This window comes from Rhinoraja longicauda, chromosome 15, assembly GCF_053455715.1.
Source record: "Rhinoraja longicauda isolate Sanriku21f chromosome 15, sRhiLon1.1, whole genome shotgun sequence".
In the NCBI taxonomy this organism is placed as follows: Eukaryota; Metazoa; Chordata; class Chondrichthyes; order Rajiformes; family Arhynchobatidae; genus Rhinoraja; species Rhinoraja longicauda.
Genome location: NC_135967.1, coordinates 39381899 through 39404296, shown reverse-complemented (window position 1 = coordinate 39404296; position 22398 = coordinate 39381899). Strand labels below are relative to the sequence as shown.

The 22398-nt window shown below is 45.6% G+C and overlaps 1 protein-coding gene across 1 annotated transcript in view; it reads right to left on the bottom strand.

Moving 5' to 3' along the window:
- smarca1 (SNF2 related chromatin remodeling ATPase 1) overlaps positions 1–22398 on the bottom strand; it is a 92970-nt gene that overhangs the window by 33491 nt on the left and 37081 nt on the right. The window contains exons 8-16 of the mRNA XM_078412532.1: positions 20502–20657; positions 18646–18777; positions 18087–18155; positions 15359–15468; positions 13712–13938; positions 11739–11860; positions 9435–9587; positions 8348–8480; positions 2044–2192 (exon numbers count right to left, since the gene is read on the bottom strand). Of these exons, the coding sequence (XP_078268658.1) occupies positions 2044–2192; positions 8348–8480; positions 9435–9587; positions 11739–11860; positions 13712–13938; positions 15359–15468; positions 18087–18155; positions 18646–18777; positions 20502–20657 (1251 nt within the window). The remainder of the gene's footprint in view (positions 1–2043; positions 2193–8347; positions 8481–9434; positions 9588–11738; positions 11861–13711; positions 13939–15358; positions 15469–18086; positions 18156–18645; positions 18778–20501; positions 20658–22398) is intronic.

The following is a 22398-nucleotide window of genomic DNA, read 5'->3' as shown; positions in this document are numbered from 1 at the left end:
CAGGTTTGTAGGCTAATTGGCTTTGTAAAATTGTAAATTGTCCCGAGTGTGTTTGGGATCGTGTTAATGTGCGGGGATCGCTGATCGGTGCAGGCCCGGTGGGCCGAAGGGCCTGTTTTCCCACTTAATCTCCAAACTAAACTAAACTGAATGCGTGTGCAACGCATTAAGAACCAAGTCAAATAACACAGGAAATATGGAAGACCTAAAGACAAAATGTGGCCGTTTGACTGATTAGATTGTCATGTTAGTCAAGGTGATCTCTAGATTTGATTCCTGGTTGGTGTTGGTTTGGGTGCCAACAGAACCTGGCCATTTACTTCAGTACTCTTTCATTATTGGTGGGAAACGATTCTCCAGAGTTCCTGCTACTTATCAACCGACCAGTAAACCCTACGCAGATGATGACAGCATTGGGCCCAGTTGAGTTGTCATCCAACCGAGGAACAGGCACATAATGAGCGCGTGTCTCATTTTTCAGCTGCCCTGTGAGCCTGTGAGGGAAAAATCTCATGTTTCCATGAACTAACATCCCTCATCGCTATGACTGCCTTCATCCAGTCAACAAAAAATTCCAATGTAACATCTTTGCAATAAATGTTGTATCTTTTTGCATTGTCATACCATGCCACTGCAGGTTGCACTGTGGCACTGCCGTAGAGTTACTGCCTTGCAGCGCCGGAGTCCCGGGTTCGATTCTGACTACGGGGGCTGTCTGTACGGAGTTTGTACGTTCTCCCCGTGACCTGCGTGGGTTTTCCCCGGGTGCTCCGGTTTCCTCCCACACTCCAAAGAGGTACAGATTTGTAGATTAATTGGCATCGGTAAGTTGCAAAATTGTCCCTAGTGTGTAGGATAGTGTTAGTGTATGGGGTGATCGCTGGTCAGTGGGCCGAAGGGCCTGTTTTCGTGCTGTGACTCTAAAGTCGACATTTATAACTGTACACGTGGCATTTGAAAGAATTCTCACAAAATCTGTGTGTTCCTGTATTCACGATAGTTGTGTTTTGTCACGTTTTGTTCCTGTTATTGGAGACCATTGGAGATGAAGCTATCTTTAATTGAACTTTATCAGATTTCAAAGTATACCTTTGCACTACATCTTATACCCTTTAGTCTTTACTTGTGCACTGTGGCTTAATTGTATTCATGCATAGTCTTTCCTTTGAATGGTTGACATGCAAACAGTAGCTTTTCACTGAACTTCGGTACACACGACAATAATAAACTAAACTGCCACAGGCGGCTGTGGAGGCCAATCCAATGGATATATTTAAAGCGGAGATTGACAGATTCTTGATTAGTACGGGTGTCAGGAGTTATGGGGAGAAGGCTGGAGAATGGGATTGAGAGGGAAAGATGGATCAGCCATGATTGAACAGCAGAATAGACTTGATGGGCCAAATGGCCTGATTCCACCCCTGGAACTTATGGACGTATGAACAAACTACAAATGTTACTGTCAATGACTAGTACGGAGAGTTGTGAATCTGTGGAATTCTCTGCCACAGAAGGCAGTAGAGGCCAATTGTGACCAGTATATCAGCCCACCCTATCGGTGCTAGCTAGTCATCAAATACCTATAACAGCCCCATGCCCAGCCTAGCCCCCTATGCCACGGCATTGCAAGCGCTCAGTAGACTTGATGGGCCGAATGGGCTCAATCTGCTCCTATCCAGGGTCTAAGAATAAAGGGGAGACCATTTAAAACCGAGATGAGAAAAAACTTTTACCCCCTGAGAGTTGTGAATTTGTGAAATTCTCTGCCACAGAAGGCAGTGGAGGCCAAATCACTGGATGAATTTAAAAGAGAGTTAGATAGAACTCTAGGGGCTAGTGGAATCAAGGGATATGGGGAGAAGGCAGGCACGGGTTACTGATTGTGGATGATCAGCCATGATCACAACGAATGGCGGTGCTGGCTCGAAGGGCCATATGGGGCCTCCTCCTGCACCTATTTTCTATGTTTCTATGTTTCTGTGCATCACTTCTGAAAGTGGAGAAATGCACGGACTCAACGATCACACGCCGGTATTTTTGTACCTTCTTTTCTCCTCTCTCCAGGATGGTGTCAATGTCCTCGTCGGTGAGCTCACTGTCTTTGGTGGCAAACACATGGGTGGCGCCGTGCCGAATCATTTGCAGCATTTCATCCTTGCCCATTTTGTTGGCCTGTTGATCAATTAACCTCCCTGGGGGGGAAAAAAACCCGACAAAACAATGCGGCGTCAAAAGCTTCAGGTGATACTGAGGAACGGGGTAAAAAAAAAAACCCTTGTCAAGAAACAAAGTCAGATGCTGTCCTGATTCGGTTATTGATTACATAATAATTGACTGAAATTAATAAAAAATAAAACCAAAACAAAAACAAACCCCTGCTGTGCTCTGCATCCTTGCCGTGAGCTAATTCGTGAGGGAAATAACAGGATGTGAACTTATTTGTCACCACGCATTTCGTTCCCCCTTCTTGCAGCCAGTGCCTCATCTATCTCATAAGGCCATCAGGTCATAAGTGATAGGAGTACAATTAGGCCATTCGGCCCATCAAGTCTACGTCGCCATTCAATCATGGCTGATCTATCTCTTCCCCCCCAACCCCATTCTCCTGCCTTCTCCCCATAATCTCTGACACCTGTACGAATCAAGAATCTATCTGTCTCTGCCTTAAAAATATTCATTGACTTGACCTCCACGGCCTTCTGTGGCAAAGAATTCCACACAATCACCACCCTGACTAAAGTTCCTTCTCGTCTCCTTCCTAAAGGAACGCCCTTTAATTCTGAGACTGTGACCTCTAGTCCTGGACTCTCCCACTAGTGGAAGCATCTCGTCAGACTGCAGAAATACAGGGTAGTGTCTGGCTTCACCAGCAGGAGTAACCCTCTGCCACGTCACCAGGAAGACTATATTATTCACCAGGAAATATTACCGATCTTCACCCACAGAGTTGTGAATCTGTGGAATTCTCTGCCACAGAAGGCAGTGGACGCCAATTCACTGGATATTTTCAAGAGAGTTAGATTTAGCTCTTGGGGCCAAAGGAATCAAGGATTATTGGGAAAAAACAGAAACGGGGTACTGATTTTAGATGATCAGCCATGATCATCTTGAATAGCGGTCAGTGCTGGCTCGAAGGGCCACATGGCCTACTCCTGCACCTATTTTTCTATGTTTCTAGGACTCTATTCCCATTGTAGGCACAAAATGCTGGAGTAACTCAACAGGACAGGCACCATCTCCGGAGAGAAGGAATGGGTAATGTTTCGGGTTGAGACACTTCTTCAGACTGGGGAATTCTGATTCCCATTGAATTCTGATCCAGTTCTCAGACGACGGAACACCACATCTAGCAAGAGTCACTGGACAGTAACTGGCAGGAATATTCTCGATTCCTTCCTCCACTGTAACTTAGCACACGGTTGGAGGATTAGGTTTAGAAGGTTGCTCCTTTAGGTAGGAGGTTTTGATGGATGAGGGGGGACCTCATTGAAACTGACCAAGTAGTGAAAGAACTACAGGCCATAGCCCCAGAATAAAAGGACGTACCTTCAGAAAGGAGATGAGGAGGAATTTCTTTAGTCAGAGGGGGGTGAATCACTGGAAGCCAATTGAATGGATATTTTTAAGGCAGAGATTGACAGATTCTTGATTAGTAAGGGTGTCAGGGGTTATGGGGAGAAGGCAGGAGAATGGGGTTGAGAAGCAAAGATACATCAGCCATGATTGAATGGCAGAGTAGACTTGATGGGCCGAGTGGCCTACAACCTATGAACTTATGGAGGTAGTAGGGAGTTGAAAGGAAAAATACCATCCCAGCTACCATACCATGGCTGAGAACAACGGACTTGATGTTGTTTAGCTGGAAAGGGAAGGTGTTGCCAGGACTCAAGGGCTGTAGCTACTGGGAGAGGTTGAGCAGGCTAGGACTTTATCACTTGGAGTGCAGGAGGATGAGGGGTTATCTTATGGTGGTGCATAAGGTCATGACATGAATAGATAGGGTAAATGCATAGAGTATTTTACTCAGAGTAGGGGAAATCAAGAACCAGAGGCCATCCATTTAAGGTGAGGTGAAAATGATTTAATAGGAACCTGAGAGGCAACTTTTTTTACACCAAGGATGGTGGGTTTATGGAACGAGCTGCTGGAGGAGGTAGTTGTAGTTGAGGCAGGTGCCATCACGGCACGGTAGCGCAGCGGTAGAGTTGCTGCTTTACAGCGAATGCAGCGCCGGAGACACAGGTTCGATCCTGACTACGGGTGCTGCACTGTAAGGAGTTTGTACGTTCTCCCCGTGACCTGCGTGGGTTTTCTCCGAGATCTTCGGTTTCCTCCCACACTCCAAAGACGTACAGGTATGTAGGTTAATTGGCTGGGTAAATGTAAAAATTGTCCCTAGTGGGTGTAGGATAGTGTTAATGTACGGGGATCACTGGGCGGCACGGACTTGGAGGGCCGAAAAGGCCTGTTTCCGGCTGTAGATATATGATATAACATTTAAAAAACATTTGGGCAGGTACATGGATTGGATAGGTTGAGAAGTTTTATGGGCCAAACGCAGGCAGGTGGGAGTTGTGTAGCCAGGGCATGTTGGACGGTGCAGGCAGGTTGGGCTGAAGCTCCTGTTTTCACACTGTGTGACTCTATAACTCTAATATAGTGGGTCAGGCAGCATCTATAGAGGGGATAGATGTTTGGGGTCGGGACCTTTCTTCAGATCGGATCCTGACACGAAACGTCGCCAATCTGTTTCCTCCAAATCAAGTTTCTGCCCTGCTGAGTTACTCCAGCACTTTGTGTTTTACTCAAGACACAGGCATCTGCAATTCCTTGGTTCTCTGACTTAATACTGGCTAGCTACAGCAGACTATGAGCATCTCCACCACATCCCCAAAACTGAGGGCAGCGCAGCAGTAGAGTTGCTGCCTTACGGCGCCAGAGGCCCGGGTTCGATCCTGACTACGGTTGCTGTCTGTATGGAGTTTGTACCTTCTCCCCGTGACCCGCGAGAGTTTTCTCCGGGAGCTCCAGTTTCCTCACAAACTTCAGACGTACAGGTTTGTAGGTTAATTTACTTGGTAAAATTGTAAATTGTCCCTAGTGTGTGTAGGATAGTGTCAGTGTGCGGGGATCGCTGGTCAGCACGGACTCAGTGCAGGGCCGAAGGAGGGCGTGCAGCGTAGGTTCACTAGGTTAATTCCCGGAATGGCGGGACTGCCGTATGTTGAAAGGCTGGAGCGATTGGGCTTGTATACACTGGAATTTAGAAGGATGAGGGGGGATCTTATTGAAACATATAAGATAATTAGGGGATTGGACACATTAGAGGCAGGAAACATGTTCCCAATGTTGGGGGAGTCCAGAACAAGGGGCCACAGTTTAAGAATAAGGGGTAGGCCATTTAGAACGGAGATGAGGAAGAACTTTTTCAGTCAGAGAGTGGTGAAGGTGTGGAATTCTCTGCCTCAGAAGGCAGTGGAGGCCAGTTCGTTGGATGCTTTCAAGAGAGAGCTGGATAGAGCTCTTAAGAACAGCGGAGTGAGGGGGTATGGGGAGAAGGCAGGAACGGGGTACTGATTGAGAGTGATCAGCCATGATCGCATTGAATGGCGGTGCTGGCTCGAAGGGCTGAATGGCCTACTCCTGCACCTATTGTCTATTGTCTATTGTCTATTGTTTCCATGCTGTATCTCTGAACTAAACTACACCACACTAGAGGTTCTCTTTTCGATCCAGGTACCTGTGATCTCTCAATCCTGTGAATTTGTTTTCATCGGTCCAAGCCTTTAATATCTATACCCTGTTACGCACTGCAAGGAAGCACCACTCCGCACTTTCCTTCAGTCCGAAAATGGACTCCTTTCGAAATCCCAGAACCAAATGTTGTTTCTACCATATAACCATATAACAATTGCAGCACGGAAACAGGCCCGTTCGGCCCTACCAGTCCACGCCGACCACTTTCTTTGACCTAGTCTCATCTACCTGCTCTCAGACCATAACCCTCCAATCCCCTCCCATCCATATACCTATCCAATTTACTCTTAAATAATAACATCGAGCCTGCCTCCACCACTTCCACCGGAAGCCCATTCCATACAGCCACCACCCTCTGAGTAAAGAAGTTACCCCTCATGTTACCCCTAAACTTTTGTCCCTTAATTCTGAAGTTATGTCCCCTTGTTGGAATCTTCCCCACTCTCAAAGGGAAAAGCCTACCCACGTCAACTCTGTCCGTCCCTCTTAAAATTTTAAAAACCTCTATCAAGTCCCCCCTCAACCTTCTATGCTCCAAAGAATAAAGACCCAACCTGTTCAACCTCTCTCTGTAGCTTAAGTGCTGAAACCCAGGCAACATTCTAGTAATTCTCCTCTGTACCCTCTCCATTTTGTCGACATCCTTCCTATAATTTGGCGACCAGAACTGCACACCATACTCCAGATTCGGCCTCACCAATGCCCTGTACAATTTTAACATTACATCCCAACTTCTATATTCGATGCTCTGATTTATAAAGGCAAGCATACCAAACGCCTTCTTCACCACCCTATCCACATGAGATTCCACCTTCAGGGAACAATGCACAGTTATTCCCAGATCTGTGTTGTCACACCGTTTCCTGTCACTGCCCTTCTCCGGTTTCAATTTTGACAACAAGCCCGATAATGCCCATGTTATCCAAAGACCTTTGAAAGTCCCTGTAAACATCGAGTGTGGGGACCTCATCCACCCTCTGTGACATCATCAATTTAGTCAAACGTGATCGCTAATAAATCGGATTGCATCCATTTCCAATGCGATCAAACATGGCTGTAAAAACACAGAACGATGGAAGGACTCAGCAGCTGTGGTCTATGTTCTTCAAGCATTCTGCTTTTGCTCTCACGTTTGCTTCCTCCAGATTCTTGATTAGTACCAGTGTCAGGGGTTACCGAGGGAGAAGGCGGGAGAACTGGGTTGCGAGGGAAAGATAGATCAGCCATGAGTAGACTCGATGGGCCGAATGGCCTAATTCTTCTCCTAGAAGCTATGAACTTATTCTAGCGTCTGTGGCCTGCTTTATCTGCTCAAATATGGCGATGTTTGGTGTTAAACAATCTGGCCCTCCACAGCAAAAATAAATGTATAATTTATCATAGAACATAGAACAGTACAATAGACAATAGGTGCAGGAGGAGGCCATTCGGCCCTTCGAGCCAGCACCGCCATTCAATGTGATCATGGCTGATCATTCTCAATCAGTACCCCGTTCCTGCCTTCTCCCCATTCCCCCTGACTCCACTATCCTTAAGAGCTCTATCCAGCTCTTCCTTTATCACAGGAACAACGTGCTGAACATAATGCCAAGTTAAACTGATCTCATCTGCCTTTACATGATTGATATCCCTCTATTACCTGCACTTCCATGTGCCTATCTAAAAGCCTCTTAAACACCACTATCATATCTGCCTCCAACCACCACCACCACAGGCCACCACCACTCTCTGCATACAATAAAATGTGCCCCGTACATCTCCATTAAACCTTTCCCCTCTCACCTGATAGCTGTGCCCTCTAATGTTGGACATTCCCACCCTAGGAAAAAGGTTCTGACTGTCTACGCTATCTGTGCCTCTCATAATTTTATCCACTTCGATCAAGTCTCTCCTCAACCTCTGACATTCCAGAGAAAATAATCCATCTAATCTCTCCCTGTAGCTGAAACCCACTAATCCAGGCAGCAGTTTGGTTAAACTCTCCAAAGCCTCCGTATCTTTCCTGTGAAGGGGTGACCAGAACTGCAGACAATAGTCAAGTTTGCTTTCTGCTTTACCGATTTCTGGGTAAACGTTTCTAAAGACAGAATCGTTCATCAGTTCGTAAGTCACAGGAGCAGAATTAGGCCATTTGGCCCATCAAGTCCACTCCGCCATTCACTCGTGGCTGATCTGTCTTTCCCTCTCAACCCAATTCTCCTGCCTTCTCCCCATAACCCGACACCCGTAATAATTGGGCGGCGCGGTGGCGCAGCGGTAGAGTTGCTGCCTTACAGCGAATGCAGCGCCGAAGACTCAGGTTCGATCCTGACTACGGGCGCCGTCTGTACGGAGTTTGTACGTTCTCCCCATGACCTGCGTGGGTTTTCTCCGAGATCTTCGGTTTCCTCCCACACTCCAAAGACGTACAGGTATGTAGGTTAATTGGCTGGGCAAATGTTTTTTTAAAAATTGTCCCTAGTGTGTGTAGGATAGTGTTAATATGCGGGGATCGCTGGGCGGCGCAGACCCGGTGGGCCGAAGGGCCTGTTTCCGCGCTGAATCTCGAAATCTAAAATTAAATTTCCCCAAAGCAAAGATGTCTTCAAACCTTGCTGGATAACAATAGAGTCAAGTCGTAACTTCATCTCAGCCCTTTCCACAATCCGCTCTTCGACTGTGTTATCCGTCAGGAGCCGAAACACCCGGACAGTCTTCTTCTGCCCAATACGATGAGCACGATCCTATTGAAAAAGAATAGTTAGAAGATGATTTTGGAACGTCTTGCAAATAATCAACTGCAAACCCACATATTCTGTTCTGCTGCTGCAGGTAAGAATTTAATTGTTCTATCTGGGACGTATGACAATAAAACAGTTTTGGCATATTGACTCTTGAAACAGTGATTAAAATCATCTAAACATTTATAAAATCCGTGCAAAATCTCTGAAATTTATTACACTTTGCAGAACTAAACATAAATGTTGGAGCAAAGCATTTTAAAACTAACTTCTTCAATAACCACAACAAGCACACTTCCCATTGTGCACATGGGTAAAAGCATACTAATTTGTAGTTATGTACGGCCTCTGGTCAATAGACAATAGGAGGAGGCCATTCGGCCCTTTGAGCCAGCACCGCCATTCAATGTGATCATGGCTGATCATTCTCAATCAGTACCCCGTTCCTGCCTTCTCCCCCATACCCCCTGACTCCGCTATCCTTAGGAGCTCTATCTAGCTTTCTTTTGAATGCATTCAATGGCCTCCACTGCCTTCTGAGGCAGAGAATTCCAGATTCACAACTCTCTGATTGAAAACGTTTTTCCTCATCTCCGTTCTAAATGGCCTACCCCTTATTCTTAAACTGTGGCCCCTTGTTCTGGACTCCCCCAACATTGGGAACATGTTTCCTGCCTCTAACGTGTCCAACCCCTTAATAATCTTATACGTTTCGATAAGATCCCCTCTCATCCTTCTAAATTCCAGTGTATACAAGCCTAGTCGCTCCAGTCTTTCAATATATGACAGTCCCGCCATTCCGGGAATTAACCTAGTGGTCCTCGATTCCCCTACTCTGGGCAAGAGATTCTGTGCGTCTGCCCAAATCTATTCCTCTCTCATGATTTTGTGCACCTCTATAAGATGATAAGTATTACAAGTTCAACATTATGAGAAGTAAGATGTCCTGCGACCTACCATAGCTTGCAGGTCCACTTGCGGATTCCAATCTGAATCGTACAAAATGACGACATCTGCAGTTGCAAGGTTGATACCCAGGCCACCAGCTCTGGTGCTCAGCATGAATATGAACTTGCTACTGTTGACAGCATTGAAGGTATCTATTGCCCGCTGTTTAAAACAAAGGCACACATGATAAAGCAGCTGGATTCATTCAGTTAGCATCGTGATATATCGGACGATTCTTAAAGAAATTGTGTTGCCACACAGTGGCGCGGAGGCAGAGTTGCTGCCTCACAGCGCCAGAGACCCGGGTTCGATCCTGGCTATGCGTACTGTATGTATGGAGTTTGTACATTCTCCCCGTGACCGCGTGGGTTCTCTCCGCCTGCTCTAGTTTCCCCCCCCCCACATTCCGAAGAAGTACAGGTTTGTAGGTTAATTGGCATCGGTAAAAGTTGTAAATTGTCCATAGCGTGTAAGATAATAGACAATAGACAATAGACAATAGGTGCAGGAGTAGGCCATTCAGCCCTTCGAGCCAGCACCGCCATTCAATGCGATCATGGCTGATCACTCTCAATCAGTACCCCGTTCCTGCCTTCTCCCCATACCCCCTCACTCCGCTGTTCTTAAGAGCTCTATCCAGCTCTCTCTTGAAAGCATCCAACGAACTGGCCTCCACTGCCTTCTGAGGCAGAGAATTCCACACCTTCACCACTCTCTGACTGAAAAAGTTCTTCCTCATCTCCGTTCTAAATGGCCTACCCCTTATTCTTAAACTGTGGCCCCTTGTTCTGGACTCCCCCAACATTGGGAACATGTTTCCTGCCTCTAATGTGTCCAATCCCCTAATTATCTTATATGTTTCAATAATACTAGCGCACAGGGTGATCGATCGCTGGTCGGCGTGGAGTGGGTCGGCGCGCTGTGTCTCTAAACTAAACTAAGCTAAACTGAACAGAACTAAAGAGACACAACCCAAGAGCCTGGTGTCAATATTCCTGAAAAAAAGGCAGAATTTTCCTCCATTAACTACCAAAATGCTATAAAAACTCAAACCCAGGTCTCTGGCGCTGTCACGCAACAACTCAACATTTGCGCCACTGTGCCGCTCCAACTCTGTTCAAGGTTGAGATCGACAGATGTCTGGACATTGAGGCCATCAAGAGATGTGGGGGTTGGGCAGGAAAGCAGTCTTACAATTCTGAATCATCCATGGGACTGAATGTCACAGCAGTTTCTCTTTCTGAAGTCCTTATTAGAGCCTGTAGATTGTAGATGCACTGGAGGGGGTGGTGGGGGGGGGGGGAGCTTTGGGGCTTCGACGATGGTTGGAAGACTGGGACCTCTTCAGGGGCAGCAGTCAAGGGATGGTTGGGAAGTTCAATAGACAATAGGTGCAGGAGTAGGCCATTCGGCCCTTCGAGCCAGCACCACCATTCAATGTGATCATGGCTGATCATTCTCAATCCGTACCCTGTTCCTACCTTCTCCCCATACCCCCTGACTCCGCTATCCTTAAGAGTTCTATCTAGCTCTCTCTTGAATGCATTCAGAGAATTGGCCTCCACTGCCTTCTGAGGCAGAGAATTCCACAGATTTACAGCTCTCTAACTGAAAAAGATTTTCCTCATCTCCGTTCTAAATGGCCTACCCCATATTCTTAAACTGTGGCCCCTGGTTCTGGACTCCCCCAACATTGGGAACATGTTTCCTGCCTCTAACGTGTCCAACCCCTTAATAATCTTATATGTTTCGATAAGATCCCCTCTCATCCTTCCAAATTCCAGTGTATACAAGCCTAGTCGCCATTCTGCCCATTAAGTAAGCTCCCCCATTCAATCATGGCTGACCTATCTTTCCTTCTCAACCCCATTGTCCTGCCTTCTCCCCATAACTCCTGACACCTGGACTTGGGGAAAAGTGGTCCTGCTCCACCTGGCCCAGATACAGTGCCGTAAAGGCAGCAACAATTTTTAGCTATGCCAATTAACCTACAAACTTGTACGTCTTTGGAGTGCGGGAGGAAACGGGAGCACCCAGAGAAAACCCACGCAGGTCACGGGGTGAACGTACAAACTCCGTACAGACAGCGCCCGAGGTCAGGATCGAACTGGAGTCTCTGGCGCCGTAAGGCAGCAGCTCTACCGCTGCGCCACCGTGCCACCGTGCATTACACCGCTAAACCGTGCCGCCCGGTGGGAAGGCAGAACCAGATTAGGGCTTTCTACTTGTTCTGACCCAGACTTGCACAGAACAATGTTGCAATGCACTAAAACATCAGGGGAAGCTCAAAGCAAGGCAAGCATCATTACAAACCTCTCTTTCTTCATGCTGAGTCTGCCCATCAAGACGACAGTAATCATAGCCACGCCACATACAGTAATCCTCAAGAATATCCATCAAGCGTGTCATCTGGCTGAAAATGAGGATTCTGGAACCTTTAACAAACAAGCAGATATTAATAAAACATAAAAGTCAAGGTAAATACTGAATTAACAGCTGCTTTACATTTTGCATTATTTGGCACCCACATTGGTAATGGCTCGTTACAAAAACATCAAAGAACTTTCGTTCAAAATGAGCAGCGGAGGAGAGACAAACTCCTGTAAATGCACTGTCTTTCACTCAGAGTAGGGAAATCAAGAACCAGAGGACATAGGTTTAAGGTGAGGGGGGGAAAGATTTAACAGCTCCCTGAGGAGTATCTTTTTTGGTGGATGTATGGAACGAGCTGCTGGTGGAGGTTGTTGAGGCTGGAACTATCATAATGTTTAAGAAACAGTTGGATAGGTACATTGATAGGATAGGTTTTGAGGGTTATGGACCAAACGCAGGCAGGTGGGACATGTGACAATGGGGCATGTTGGTCGGCGTGGGCAAGTTGGGCGGAAGGGCCTGTTTCCATGCTGTGTGACGCTATGACTGTATCACACAGGGCACCAAGGCTGCAAAAAGTTTAGTTCAACCGTATACAGTTCCAAGGTGAGTATGTTTAATTGGAATAGTTTAACTTCACACTTCCAAAATGCAAACGGATACAATAGTGGATTGCAAAAGCACAATGTACATTCAGAGAATAGCTGCTGATTGCACTTATGCACAATTCTTCTGACAACATCCAAAACCCTTTAGGCAAAAGCTAACAAAATTGCCTGAAAAATGATTTAAAAAATCTTTCGCCCATAGAATCACCCTGAGATTTTGCTTTGTCTCCTCATCACTTGGTTTCCCCAAAATGGCAGCCAGCATCATCAGAGACCCACACCACCCTGGTCATGCTCTCATTTCACCCCTGCCATCGGGAAGAAGGTTCATAAGTTATAGGAGCAAAATTAGGCTACTATGTCCATTCATTCAAGGGTGATCTATCATTTCCTCTCGATCCCATTCTCCTCCCTTCTCTTCCCATAACCCCCGACACCCTCACTTATCAAGAATCTTTCAATCTCTGCCTCATAAATATCCATTGACTTAGCCTAGGAGCCGGAGATAAAGGAGCCTCAAAACTGTAATGTCCAGGTTCAGCAGCAGCTTCTTCCCTACAACCATCAGGCTATTAAACACTACAACCTCCAAATAAGCTCCAAGCTTCATATACATGAGGTTCCAAGATGGCGCCCAAGCCAGGTGACTCTCTGCATGCTGGTCCTGATGTGAAGCGGCTAGTTAGCAAGCAACAAAAAGCTTTTCACTGTACCTCAGTACACGTGACAATAAACTAAACATTGTTTTTTGTCTTTGCGTTTAGATTTTTTTAATATATAATTATACTGAACATTTTTGTTGTTTATTGTGGTGGTTACAGAGTACTATGTTTGCATATCTGTTGTGCTGTTGCAAGGGGTGGCATAGTGGCAGAGTTGCTGCCTCACAGCGCCGGAGACCCGGGTTCGATCCTGACTAAGGGTGCTGTCTGTACCGAGTTTGTACTGCGTGGGTTTTCCCCAGGTGCTCCACTTTCCTCCCACACTACAAAGGTTTGTAGGTTAATTGGCTTCGGTATAATTGTAAATTGTTCCTAGTGTGTGTGCGCGTGGGATAGTGTTAGTGCGCGGGGATGACTGTTCGGCGTGTACTCGGTTGGCGAAAGGCGTGTTTCGGCGCTGTATCTCTAAACCAAATAAAAGTAAGAAATTTGTTGTTCCGTTTCGGGACATGTGACAATAAAACGCTCTTGACGAGTCTTGAAGTGCTGCAGGTAGAGGGCGCCACACCTTGGTCAGCACTTCTGAAGCAAGGATTGGCAAACCAGGGGGGAATTCGATAGCTCGGGGTGTGCGGGTACCTACTTTGCTCTTTCAATTTGGGCAGCAGCTTATCCAGAACAACCATCTTGCCACAGTTGGAGACCAGATGTGTATCTGTGGTGTAAGGAGGCCCAGGTTCAGCACCATCGAAGAGGTACGGGTGGTTGCAACACTTCCTCAGCTGCATCAAGATATTCAGCAGCCGCATTTTGTCCATTTTGCCGGCAGAGTTTAGAATGTCTATATCCTTCATTAAAATTTTTGTGTACCTGAAAACAGCAGAAGCAACATATCAATTAAAAAAAATTTTTTTTTCAAAAGGCCGCAGAACAAAACTCAGCATTTTATTTGTAGGAGGGAACTGCGGATGCTGGTTTCAACCGAAGTTAGACACAAAAAGCCGGAGTAACTCAGCGGGGCGGGCAGCATCTCTGGAGAGAAGGGATGGGTGACGTTTCGGGTCAAGACCCTTCATCAGACCCGAAACATCACCCATTCCTTCTCTCCAGAGATGCTGCCTGTCCCGCTGAGTTACTCCAGCTTTTTGTGTCTATCTTCAGTATTTTATTTCACGTCCATGAAATGTCCAGTCAATTAAAGCTCAGATGGTCCTTCAGGGTCACCCCCACAAAGATTCACTTTAACCACAAGAAAAGAGATGGGGGCAAAATAAACTAGAGTTATAATTAGTTAAGTATCAGCAGATTTGCTGCTTTGCCGCAGATTCTTACTACTGCAAGTAAACTAAACAAAGTACTAAAAATGTGGGCTGATGGACCAATAGTTAGCATGGGACTTGACTTCAGTGAGCCAACTGACTCACATGTTCTTCCCATGAGAACCTTGTAACTTCCAGCTGAATTAACAGATAAACCTCCCTTTACACATCCTCAAAGGTTTGCACCACTAATGGAGCCAGTTTATAATCCAATCCCCAAGATGATTTTGCCTCTTTCAGCCACAGCTAAAGTACAGAACTGTGTAGCTTACCCACACAGAAAGGTTGTGTTTCACAAAGATGCATCAGTCACAATTGGAGCACTGTTTAATTTTGCAGTTGCTGAAGAGGGCATTGTATAAAGGTATAAGCAAGGAATGAGGCAGAAGAAACTACAGATGTTGGACTTTTGCGTGGAACACAAAGCGCTGGAGTAACTCAACGGGTCTGGCAACATCTGTGGACGTGGATCGTACTGATGAAGGTCCTGACCCGAAACATCGCTGATTCATGTTCTTCACACCGGCTGCCTGATCTGCTGAGTCATTCCAGTGCTTTGTGTTTTAAGCAAAGTATTCTAACTGTTCTTCTTTTCTAAGTATGTATTCAAGATGTATTCAAGAGAGAGTCAGATATAGCTCTCAGGGCTAACGGAATCAAGGGATATGGGGAGAAAACAGGAACGGGGTATTGATTTTGGATGATCAGCCATGATCATATTGGATGGCGGTGCTGGCTTGGAGGGCCAAATGGCCTACGCCTGCACCTATTTTCGATGTTTCTCTTAATAATGGACGTGAAACGAAGGGGGGAAGTTGAGATCGGGTTCATTCATTGCCAAGACATAGTTGCTGGAGAGAAATTTAAGAAGGAGGACCGGTTGCAGTCAAGACCACTTGATAAACATAACTGCGCAGACTCCTTGAAACCGACTCCAGAAAGTTAACAAGCTTCAACAACTATCCACTCACCATTCCCTCTGCATTTTACTCAAACCAACATAGATCTTGACTTCTTTTTTAGGGGGCAAACTTTTTTCAACCTCTGCTTTAATTCTCCGTAGCAAGAATGGTCGTAGCACCTGGAATGTGTAACAAGGAGCACAGTTAATGGGGAGAAGGTAGAAGCGGGCAATGCAAACTATGTACTCCGTGAAAGCTTCATTGTGTCTAGGCTAGAGGAAAATTTCTGTGATCGGCTTTCTGTGAACGGAACTAATGCCCGTGAAATGAAATGATGCATCCAGACAAACGGAAGGAGAAAATTAAATAGCTAATTATTTTCAAAATGGAGTGAAGGTATCAATTGTTTTTTGGTGGTACAAACAGATCTGAGAGAATCTTGGCACGTGAAATACAACGCGTGCAGCTGCAGAAAGTAATTAGGAGTATCAAAGTCAAGATGTCTTTAGTATAACTTTACACAGAACTCCAGCACAGCGAGACTGTGCCTAGAGTATTGTGTCCACAACCATACAGAAACTAGTGTTTGTACAGACAAGGTTCACCAAGGAATGAAGGGGTTAACATTTTAAGACGGTGTTGGCCTAGTTTGGTTTAGTTTAGTTTAAAGATTATAGTGTGGAAATAGACCCTAAGGCCCACCGAGTCGGCGCCGACCAGCGATCCCCGCACACAAACAGTACCCTACACAAACTAGGGACAATTTACACTTATACCAAGCCAATTAACCTACAAACCTGTACGTCTTTGGAGTGTGGGAGGAAACCGAGGATCTTGGTGAAAACCCACGCGGTCATGGGGAGAACGTACAAACTCCGTACAGACAGGACCCGCAGCCAGGATCGAACCCGAGTCTCTGACTCTGCAAGCCCTGTAAGGCAGCTACTCTACTGCAGTGACACCATGCCGCCCCAGGTACAGATAACCCTTGTTATCATGGGCCATGGGGTGGGGAGGGGGGAGATGGTGTCCACTATTGGCGATTATCTGCTATAACCGTGTAAGGGGGTGTTAGTTCATATATTTTAAATGTTATGTCTAAGGTGGTATATGAAAGATAAAATGGATACTGAAAGCATGATAATAAAGCCAACTTCCTGCAGTACCTCACATATTCTACCATGGATTCCATAGTTTTTGGCAAGAGGTTCATATAAACAGTGAAGGTAGCGCACATAATTCTTGATACTTTAGTGGTGTTGGCCTTGCCCATTTCTGCCACCTAGTGATGACTCAGGCCGTTAAAAACAAAATTTGTTATAAAGATAGGCACAAAATGCTGGAGTAACCTAGCGGGATAGGCAGCATCTCTGGAGAGAAAGAATGGGTGATGTTTAGGGTCGAGATCCTCTTTCAGACTGAGAGACTTTCAGTCTGAAGAAGGGTCTCGACCCGAAACGTCATCCATTTCTTCTCTCCAGAGATGCTGCCTGTCCTGCTGAGTTACTCCAGCATTGCGTGTCTATCTCCAGTATAACCAGCATCTGCAGTTCTTTCCTGCACAATCCGTTTTACAGAGGTCCATAATAACGAGGGTAGACTGTACTGCCTATTCTCATTTAGAAGGATGAGAGGGGATCTTATCGAAACCTATAAGATTACACGTTGGACACGTTAGAGGCAGGAAACATGTATCCAATGTTGGGGGAGTCCAGAACAAGGGGCCACAGTTTAAGAATAAGGGGTAGGCCATTTAGAACCTAGATGAGGAAAACCTTTTCAGTCAGAGAGTTGTGAATCTGTGGAATTCTCTGCCTCAGAAGGCAGTGGAGGCCAATTCTCTGAATGCATTCAAGAGAGAGCTAGATCGAGCTCTTAAGGATAGCAGAGTCAGAGGGTATGGGGAGAAGGCAGGAACGGGGTACTGATTGAGAATGATCAGCCGTGATCACATTGAATGGCGGTGCTGGCTCGAAGGGCCGAATGGCCTCCTCCTGCACCTATTGCCTATTAGTGTAGGGAAGAATGAAAGAAGATTTAGACTTTACAGCATGGAAGCAGGTCCTTCAACCCATCGAGTCCATGCCGACCAGCGATCATGCCCTGCACCAGCACTAGGGACAATTACATTTATAGCAAGCCAATTAACCTACAAACCTGTATGTCTTTGGAGTGCGGTCGGAAACCCGAGCACCCAGAGAAAACCCACGCAGTCACAGGGAAAGTATACGTACTCTGTACCGACAGCACCAAGAGTCAGCATTGAGCCGGGTCTCTGGTGCAGCAACTCCACCACTGTGCCACTATGTCACACCTTCTTTGATCTTTTTGAATCATATAAAGATCCTAAGGTGCAGACTTGGATGGGGGTAAACAAGTAGAGTTATATACAGAGCTTTCTTTTATAATAATATTATTCCTTGCAGGTTACATTATGTCTAGTTTACATTAATAATATAATAAAAAAGGAACTGCAGATGCTGGTTTATACCAAAGATAGACACAAATTGCTGGAATAACTCAGCGGGTCAGGCAGCATCGTTGGAGAAAATGGTGAGGTGACGTTTCGGGTCGAGACTCTTCTTTGGTCTGAAGTCTGAAGAAGGGCCCTGACCCGAAACATCACCTATCCATGTTCTCCGGAGATGCTGCCTGGCCTGCTGAGTTACCCCAGCACTTTGTGCCTATCTTTCACGTTAATGACGCTCAGTTTAAATTTTGAAACATCGTACTTTGTTGTAACACGATGGGATGGTTTCAGTTCCCACTTTATTAGCAGGATTGATGATAAACTTACAGCATGCAGGCGTTCCACTATCTGCTGATCCCCCAGGCAGTTATTTGTATCAAACCAAGAGTCAAAATCCTGCGGAGGAAAAGGAAATAAAAATTATCTTCAGAAGAATATGAAATCCTTTTTCCCTGTGGCTATCAAACTGTACAAGTCCTCCCCCTTCTGTCATGAGTTAGGCTGACCCCCCCCCCCGCTCCCACCAACCCTCAATCTTTGCACATCCCCAATCCTTTCCACTCTTCACTTTAATTTCATGTTTCATGTATCTCGTGTTTTATGACTGTTGGCAGATTAATTTCCCTCCTGGGATAAATAAAGTTCTATCGTATCGCACTGTATCGTATCGTATGAAAAAAAAGAATGATTGAAATGTTGGTGTTCTGCACGATAATTCAAAGGAAACAAAAATCAAATTATTTAATGTAGCCCAAAGCCACATGAAGTTTCAGTTTTCTATCCCCATGTGCTTAACCCTTAACCAAGTGCTCTCTGAAATAAGTCTAGCTTTGGGTCAGTTTAGTTTAGTTTAGTTTAGAGATCGACAAGTTCCCCAGACACTTACATCAGCAGAATTAAACACATCAGGCAGTAGGAAGTTCAGCAAAGCCCACAGCTCATGAAGATTATTCTGCAAAGGGGTTCCAGTCAGCAGCAGGCGATTTGTCGACTTAAACTCACGAACAATTTCAGAGAGCTGCAGAGAAAGAATTGCGCCAGAACTGGATAAATACGTTTAACCATCCAAGACCTCAGGAAATATAAATTAAGGGGTTATTAAGACATTGTGGCCTTTCATCACAGTGAGGACTGGAGGAGACTCACTGTGATGGATGTTTCTTTTTTTTGTGTGTTTTTGGGGTTGTGTAATTTGCCTATTTTAATGCTTTATTGTGTAATCTGCCTAATTTAATGTTTTTATTGTTGACTGAATTTCGTCCAAAAAAATCCTTTTTTTGGATGACAAATAAAGCTATCTTGAATCTTGAATCTTAATTAGGGGTTGGACACGTTAGAGGCAGGAAACATGTTCCCAATGTTGGGGGAGTCCAGAACAAGGGGCCACAGTTTAAGAATAAGGGGTAGGCCATTTAGAACTGAGATGAGGAAAAACCTTTTTCAGTCAGAGAGTTGTGAATCTGTGGAATTCTCTGCCTCAGAAGGCAGTGGAGGCCAATTCTCTGAATGCATTCAAGAGAGAGCTGGATAGAGCTCTTAAGGATAGCAGAGTCAGAGGGTATGGGGAGAAGGCAGGAACGGGATACTGATTGAGAATGATCAGCCATGATCACATTGAATGGCGGTGCTGGCTCGAAGGGCCGAATGGTCTCCTCCTGCACCTATTGTCTATTGTCTATAAACACCATGATTACTTACACCCAAAGAAAGTACCATTCAAAAATAGGCTGTTTTACCAAAGCAGCCCTTATTGATGCTGATCTTCCAAAGGAGCAATAAACGAAATTCCGAGCACGTGTCCGATCAGTATAAACACAGGACGGCGCCTTCAAGCCGACCTTGATTAAACTCATCTCCTCGGCCTGTGCGTGATCGATAGCCCTCCATTCCCTGCATATCCGTGTGCATTTCCAAAAGCCTCTTCAATGCCACTATCATATCTGCGTCTACCACCACCCCTGTCCAGGCACCCACCACCCTCTCTGTAAAAAGAAAACGTGCCCCACACATCACCTTTAAACTTTGAATCTGGCAGTACATCTTCTGACCAACAACAAAAAATTATATCTCTTGAAAAGCTCTGCCCCTCATCCCTTTGCAAACACTCACCTTTGGTACAGAACGCCGTCAACTACGCAGATAGAAACATAGAAACATAGAAAATAGGTGCAGGAGGAGGCCATTTGGTCCTTCGAGCCAGCACCGCCATTCATTGTGATCATGGCTGATCATCCACAATCAATAACCCGTGCCTGCCATCTCCCCATATCCCTTGATTCCACTAGCTCCATGAGCTCTATCTAACTCTCTCTTAAATCCGTCCAGTGATTTGGCTTCCACTGCCCTCTGTGGCAGAGAATTCCACAAATTCACAACTCTCTGGGTGAAAAAGTTCCTTCTCACCTCAGTTTTAAATGGCCTCTCCTTTATTCTAAGATTGTGGCCTCTGGTTCCGAACTCGCCCAACATTGGGAACATTTTTCCTGCATCTAGCTTGTCCAGTCCTTTGATAATTTTATACGTCTCTATAAGATCCCCTCTCATCCTTCTAAACTCCAGTGAATACAAGCCTAGTCTTTTCAATCTTTCCTCATATGACAGTCCCGCCATCCCAGGGATCAATCTCGTGAACCCACGCTGCACTGCCTCAATTACAAGGATGTCCTTCCTCAAATTCGGAGACCAAAACTGTACACAATACACCAGACGTGAGAACCTTCCTTCCATATTTAACATTCCTACCTTGGACTTTTCATTCTTGATTCTGTGAGCTTCGTCTATTACCAGGTATCTCCAATTGAACTTCTTGAAAACAGACTTTTCCTTTATGACCATTTCGTACGATGTAACACAGACGTCCCAATCTCCCGGCATCATGATGTCCCGAATAAAGGCAGCCTGTTATAAAATGTGTAAAATGGAATGAAAATCCAGTCACAATATAACATCTCCCTCAGTACCTAACCAGAAGCATGTTTATAAGTTCATAAATTCAAAAGTCATAGGAGCAGAAATAGGCCATTCGGCCCATCGAGTCTACTCCGCCACTCAATCGTGGATGATCTTCCTTCTTCCCCTCTCAACCCCATTCTCCTGCCTTCTCCCTGCAACCTGTGAAACCTGTACGAATCAAGAATCTGTCAATCTCCGCTTTAAAAATATCCATTGACTTGGATAGACACAAAATGCTGGCGTAACTCAGCGGGACAGGCAGCATCACTGGAGAGAAGGAATGGGTGACGTTTCGGGTCGAGACCCTTCTTCAGACTTTGACTTGACTTGTCCTCCACAGCCTTCTGTGGCAATGAATTCCACACATTCACCACCCTCTGACTAAAGAAATTCCTCCTCATCCCCTTTCAAAAGGTACGTCCTCCTATTAGTATAGAGGCTATGTCCCCTGGTCCTAGACTCCCCCACTGGTGAAAACATCCTCTCCACATCCACTCTATCCCGGAACAGATTACAGAAGTTCATAAATTATTTGCTTGACCTCTTCTGTTGCAATATATCTTCTCTTGAAGGTACAAAGTCTCGCCGAGAGATAATTCCCTTCGGCACTTGTTCATCTGAGCGACCACTCTTGCGGTAAGTAATGTGTCATGTCATGACATCCCAAGAAAACCTCCACAAATTACTGTACAATTTCCTGCTTGACCAGCACAATGCTGAATGTAAACTCCCAGGAGACAAATAAACACATCAGTTTCTGAAGCATCTAAGCAACAAATTCTTCTGTAATCTGGGGCTGCAATAGCTGGTTACCTATGTAGTGTGTACTGAAGTTCAGACTGAAGAAGGGTCTCGACCCGAAACGTCACCCATTCCCTCTCCTAGATGCTGCCTGACCCGCTGAGTTACTCTAGCATTTTGTGATACCTAAAAATATTGAAGATTCTACTTCCATCGCCTTTATATCTTAACAGCTCTTCTCTCACTGTCACTCAAAAATGCTGTGAGTTTTTTAGATTTGCACTCTCGAATTGCGGATCGATATAAATTTTCCATTTTTTAATTATCAAATACCCCTTTCTACTTTGACAGTTTGACAACATTTGTTTCCAGCCTCCATTGTTCCTATCTTGTGTTGGAAATGCTATTTATTTTGTCTCTCCTCACAACCAAAGCCGCCTTTAACTAAGAAGTAGAGACCTGCGCTCGGTCCGCATTAACGCAACTGATCTCCCGGTGGCCCAGCACTTTAACTCCCCCTCCCATTCCCAGTCTGACCTCTCTGTCATGGGCCTCCTCCAGTGCCATAGTGAGGCCCGCAGGAAATTGGAGGAGCAGCACCTCATATTTCGCCTGGGCAGTTTGCAGCCCGGTGGTATGAACGTCGACTTCTCCAACTTCAGATAGCTCCTCTGTCCCTCCCTTCCCCTCCTCCTTCCCAGATCTCCCTCTATCTTCCTGTCTCCACCTATATCCTTCCTTTGTCCCACCCCCGACATCAGTCTGAAGAAGGGTCTCGACCCGAAACGTCACCCATTCCTTCTCTCCCGAGATGCTGCCTGACCTGCTGAGTTACTCCAGCATTTTGTGAATAAGTAGAGACAAAGATGCTGGTTTATAACAAGAAAAAGACACAAAGTGCAGGAGTAACTCAGCAGGTCAGGCAGCATCTCTGGAGGACATGAAT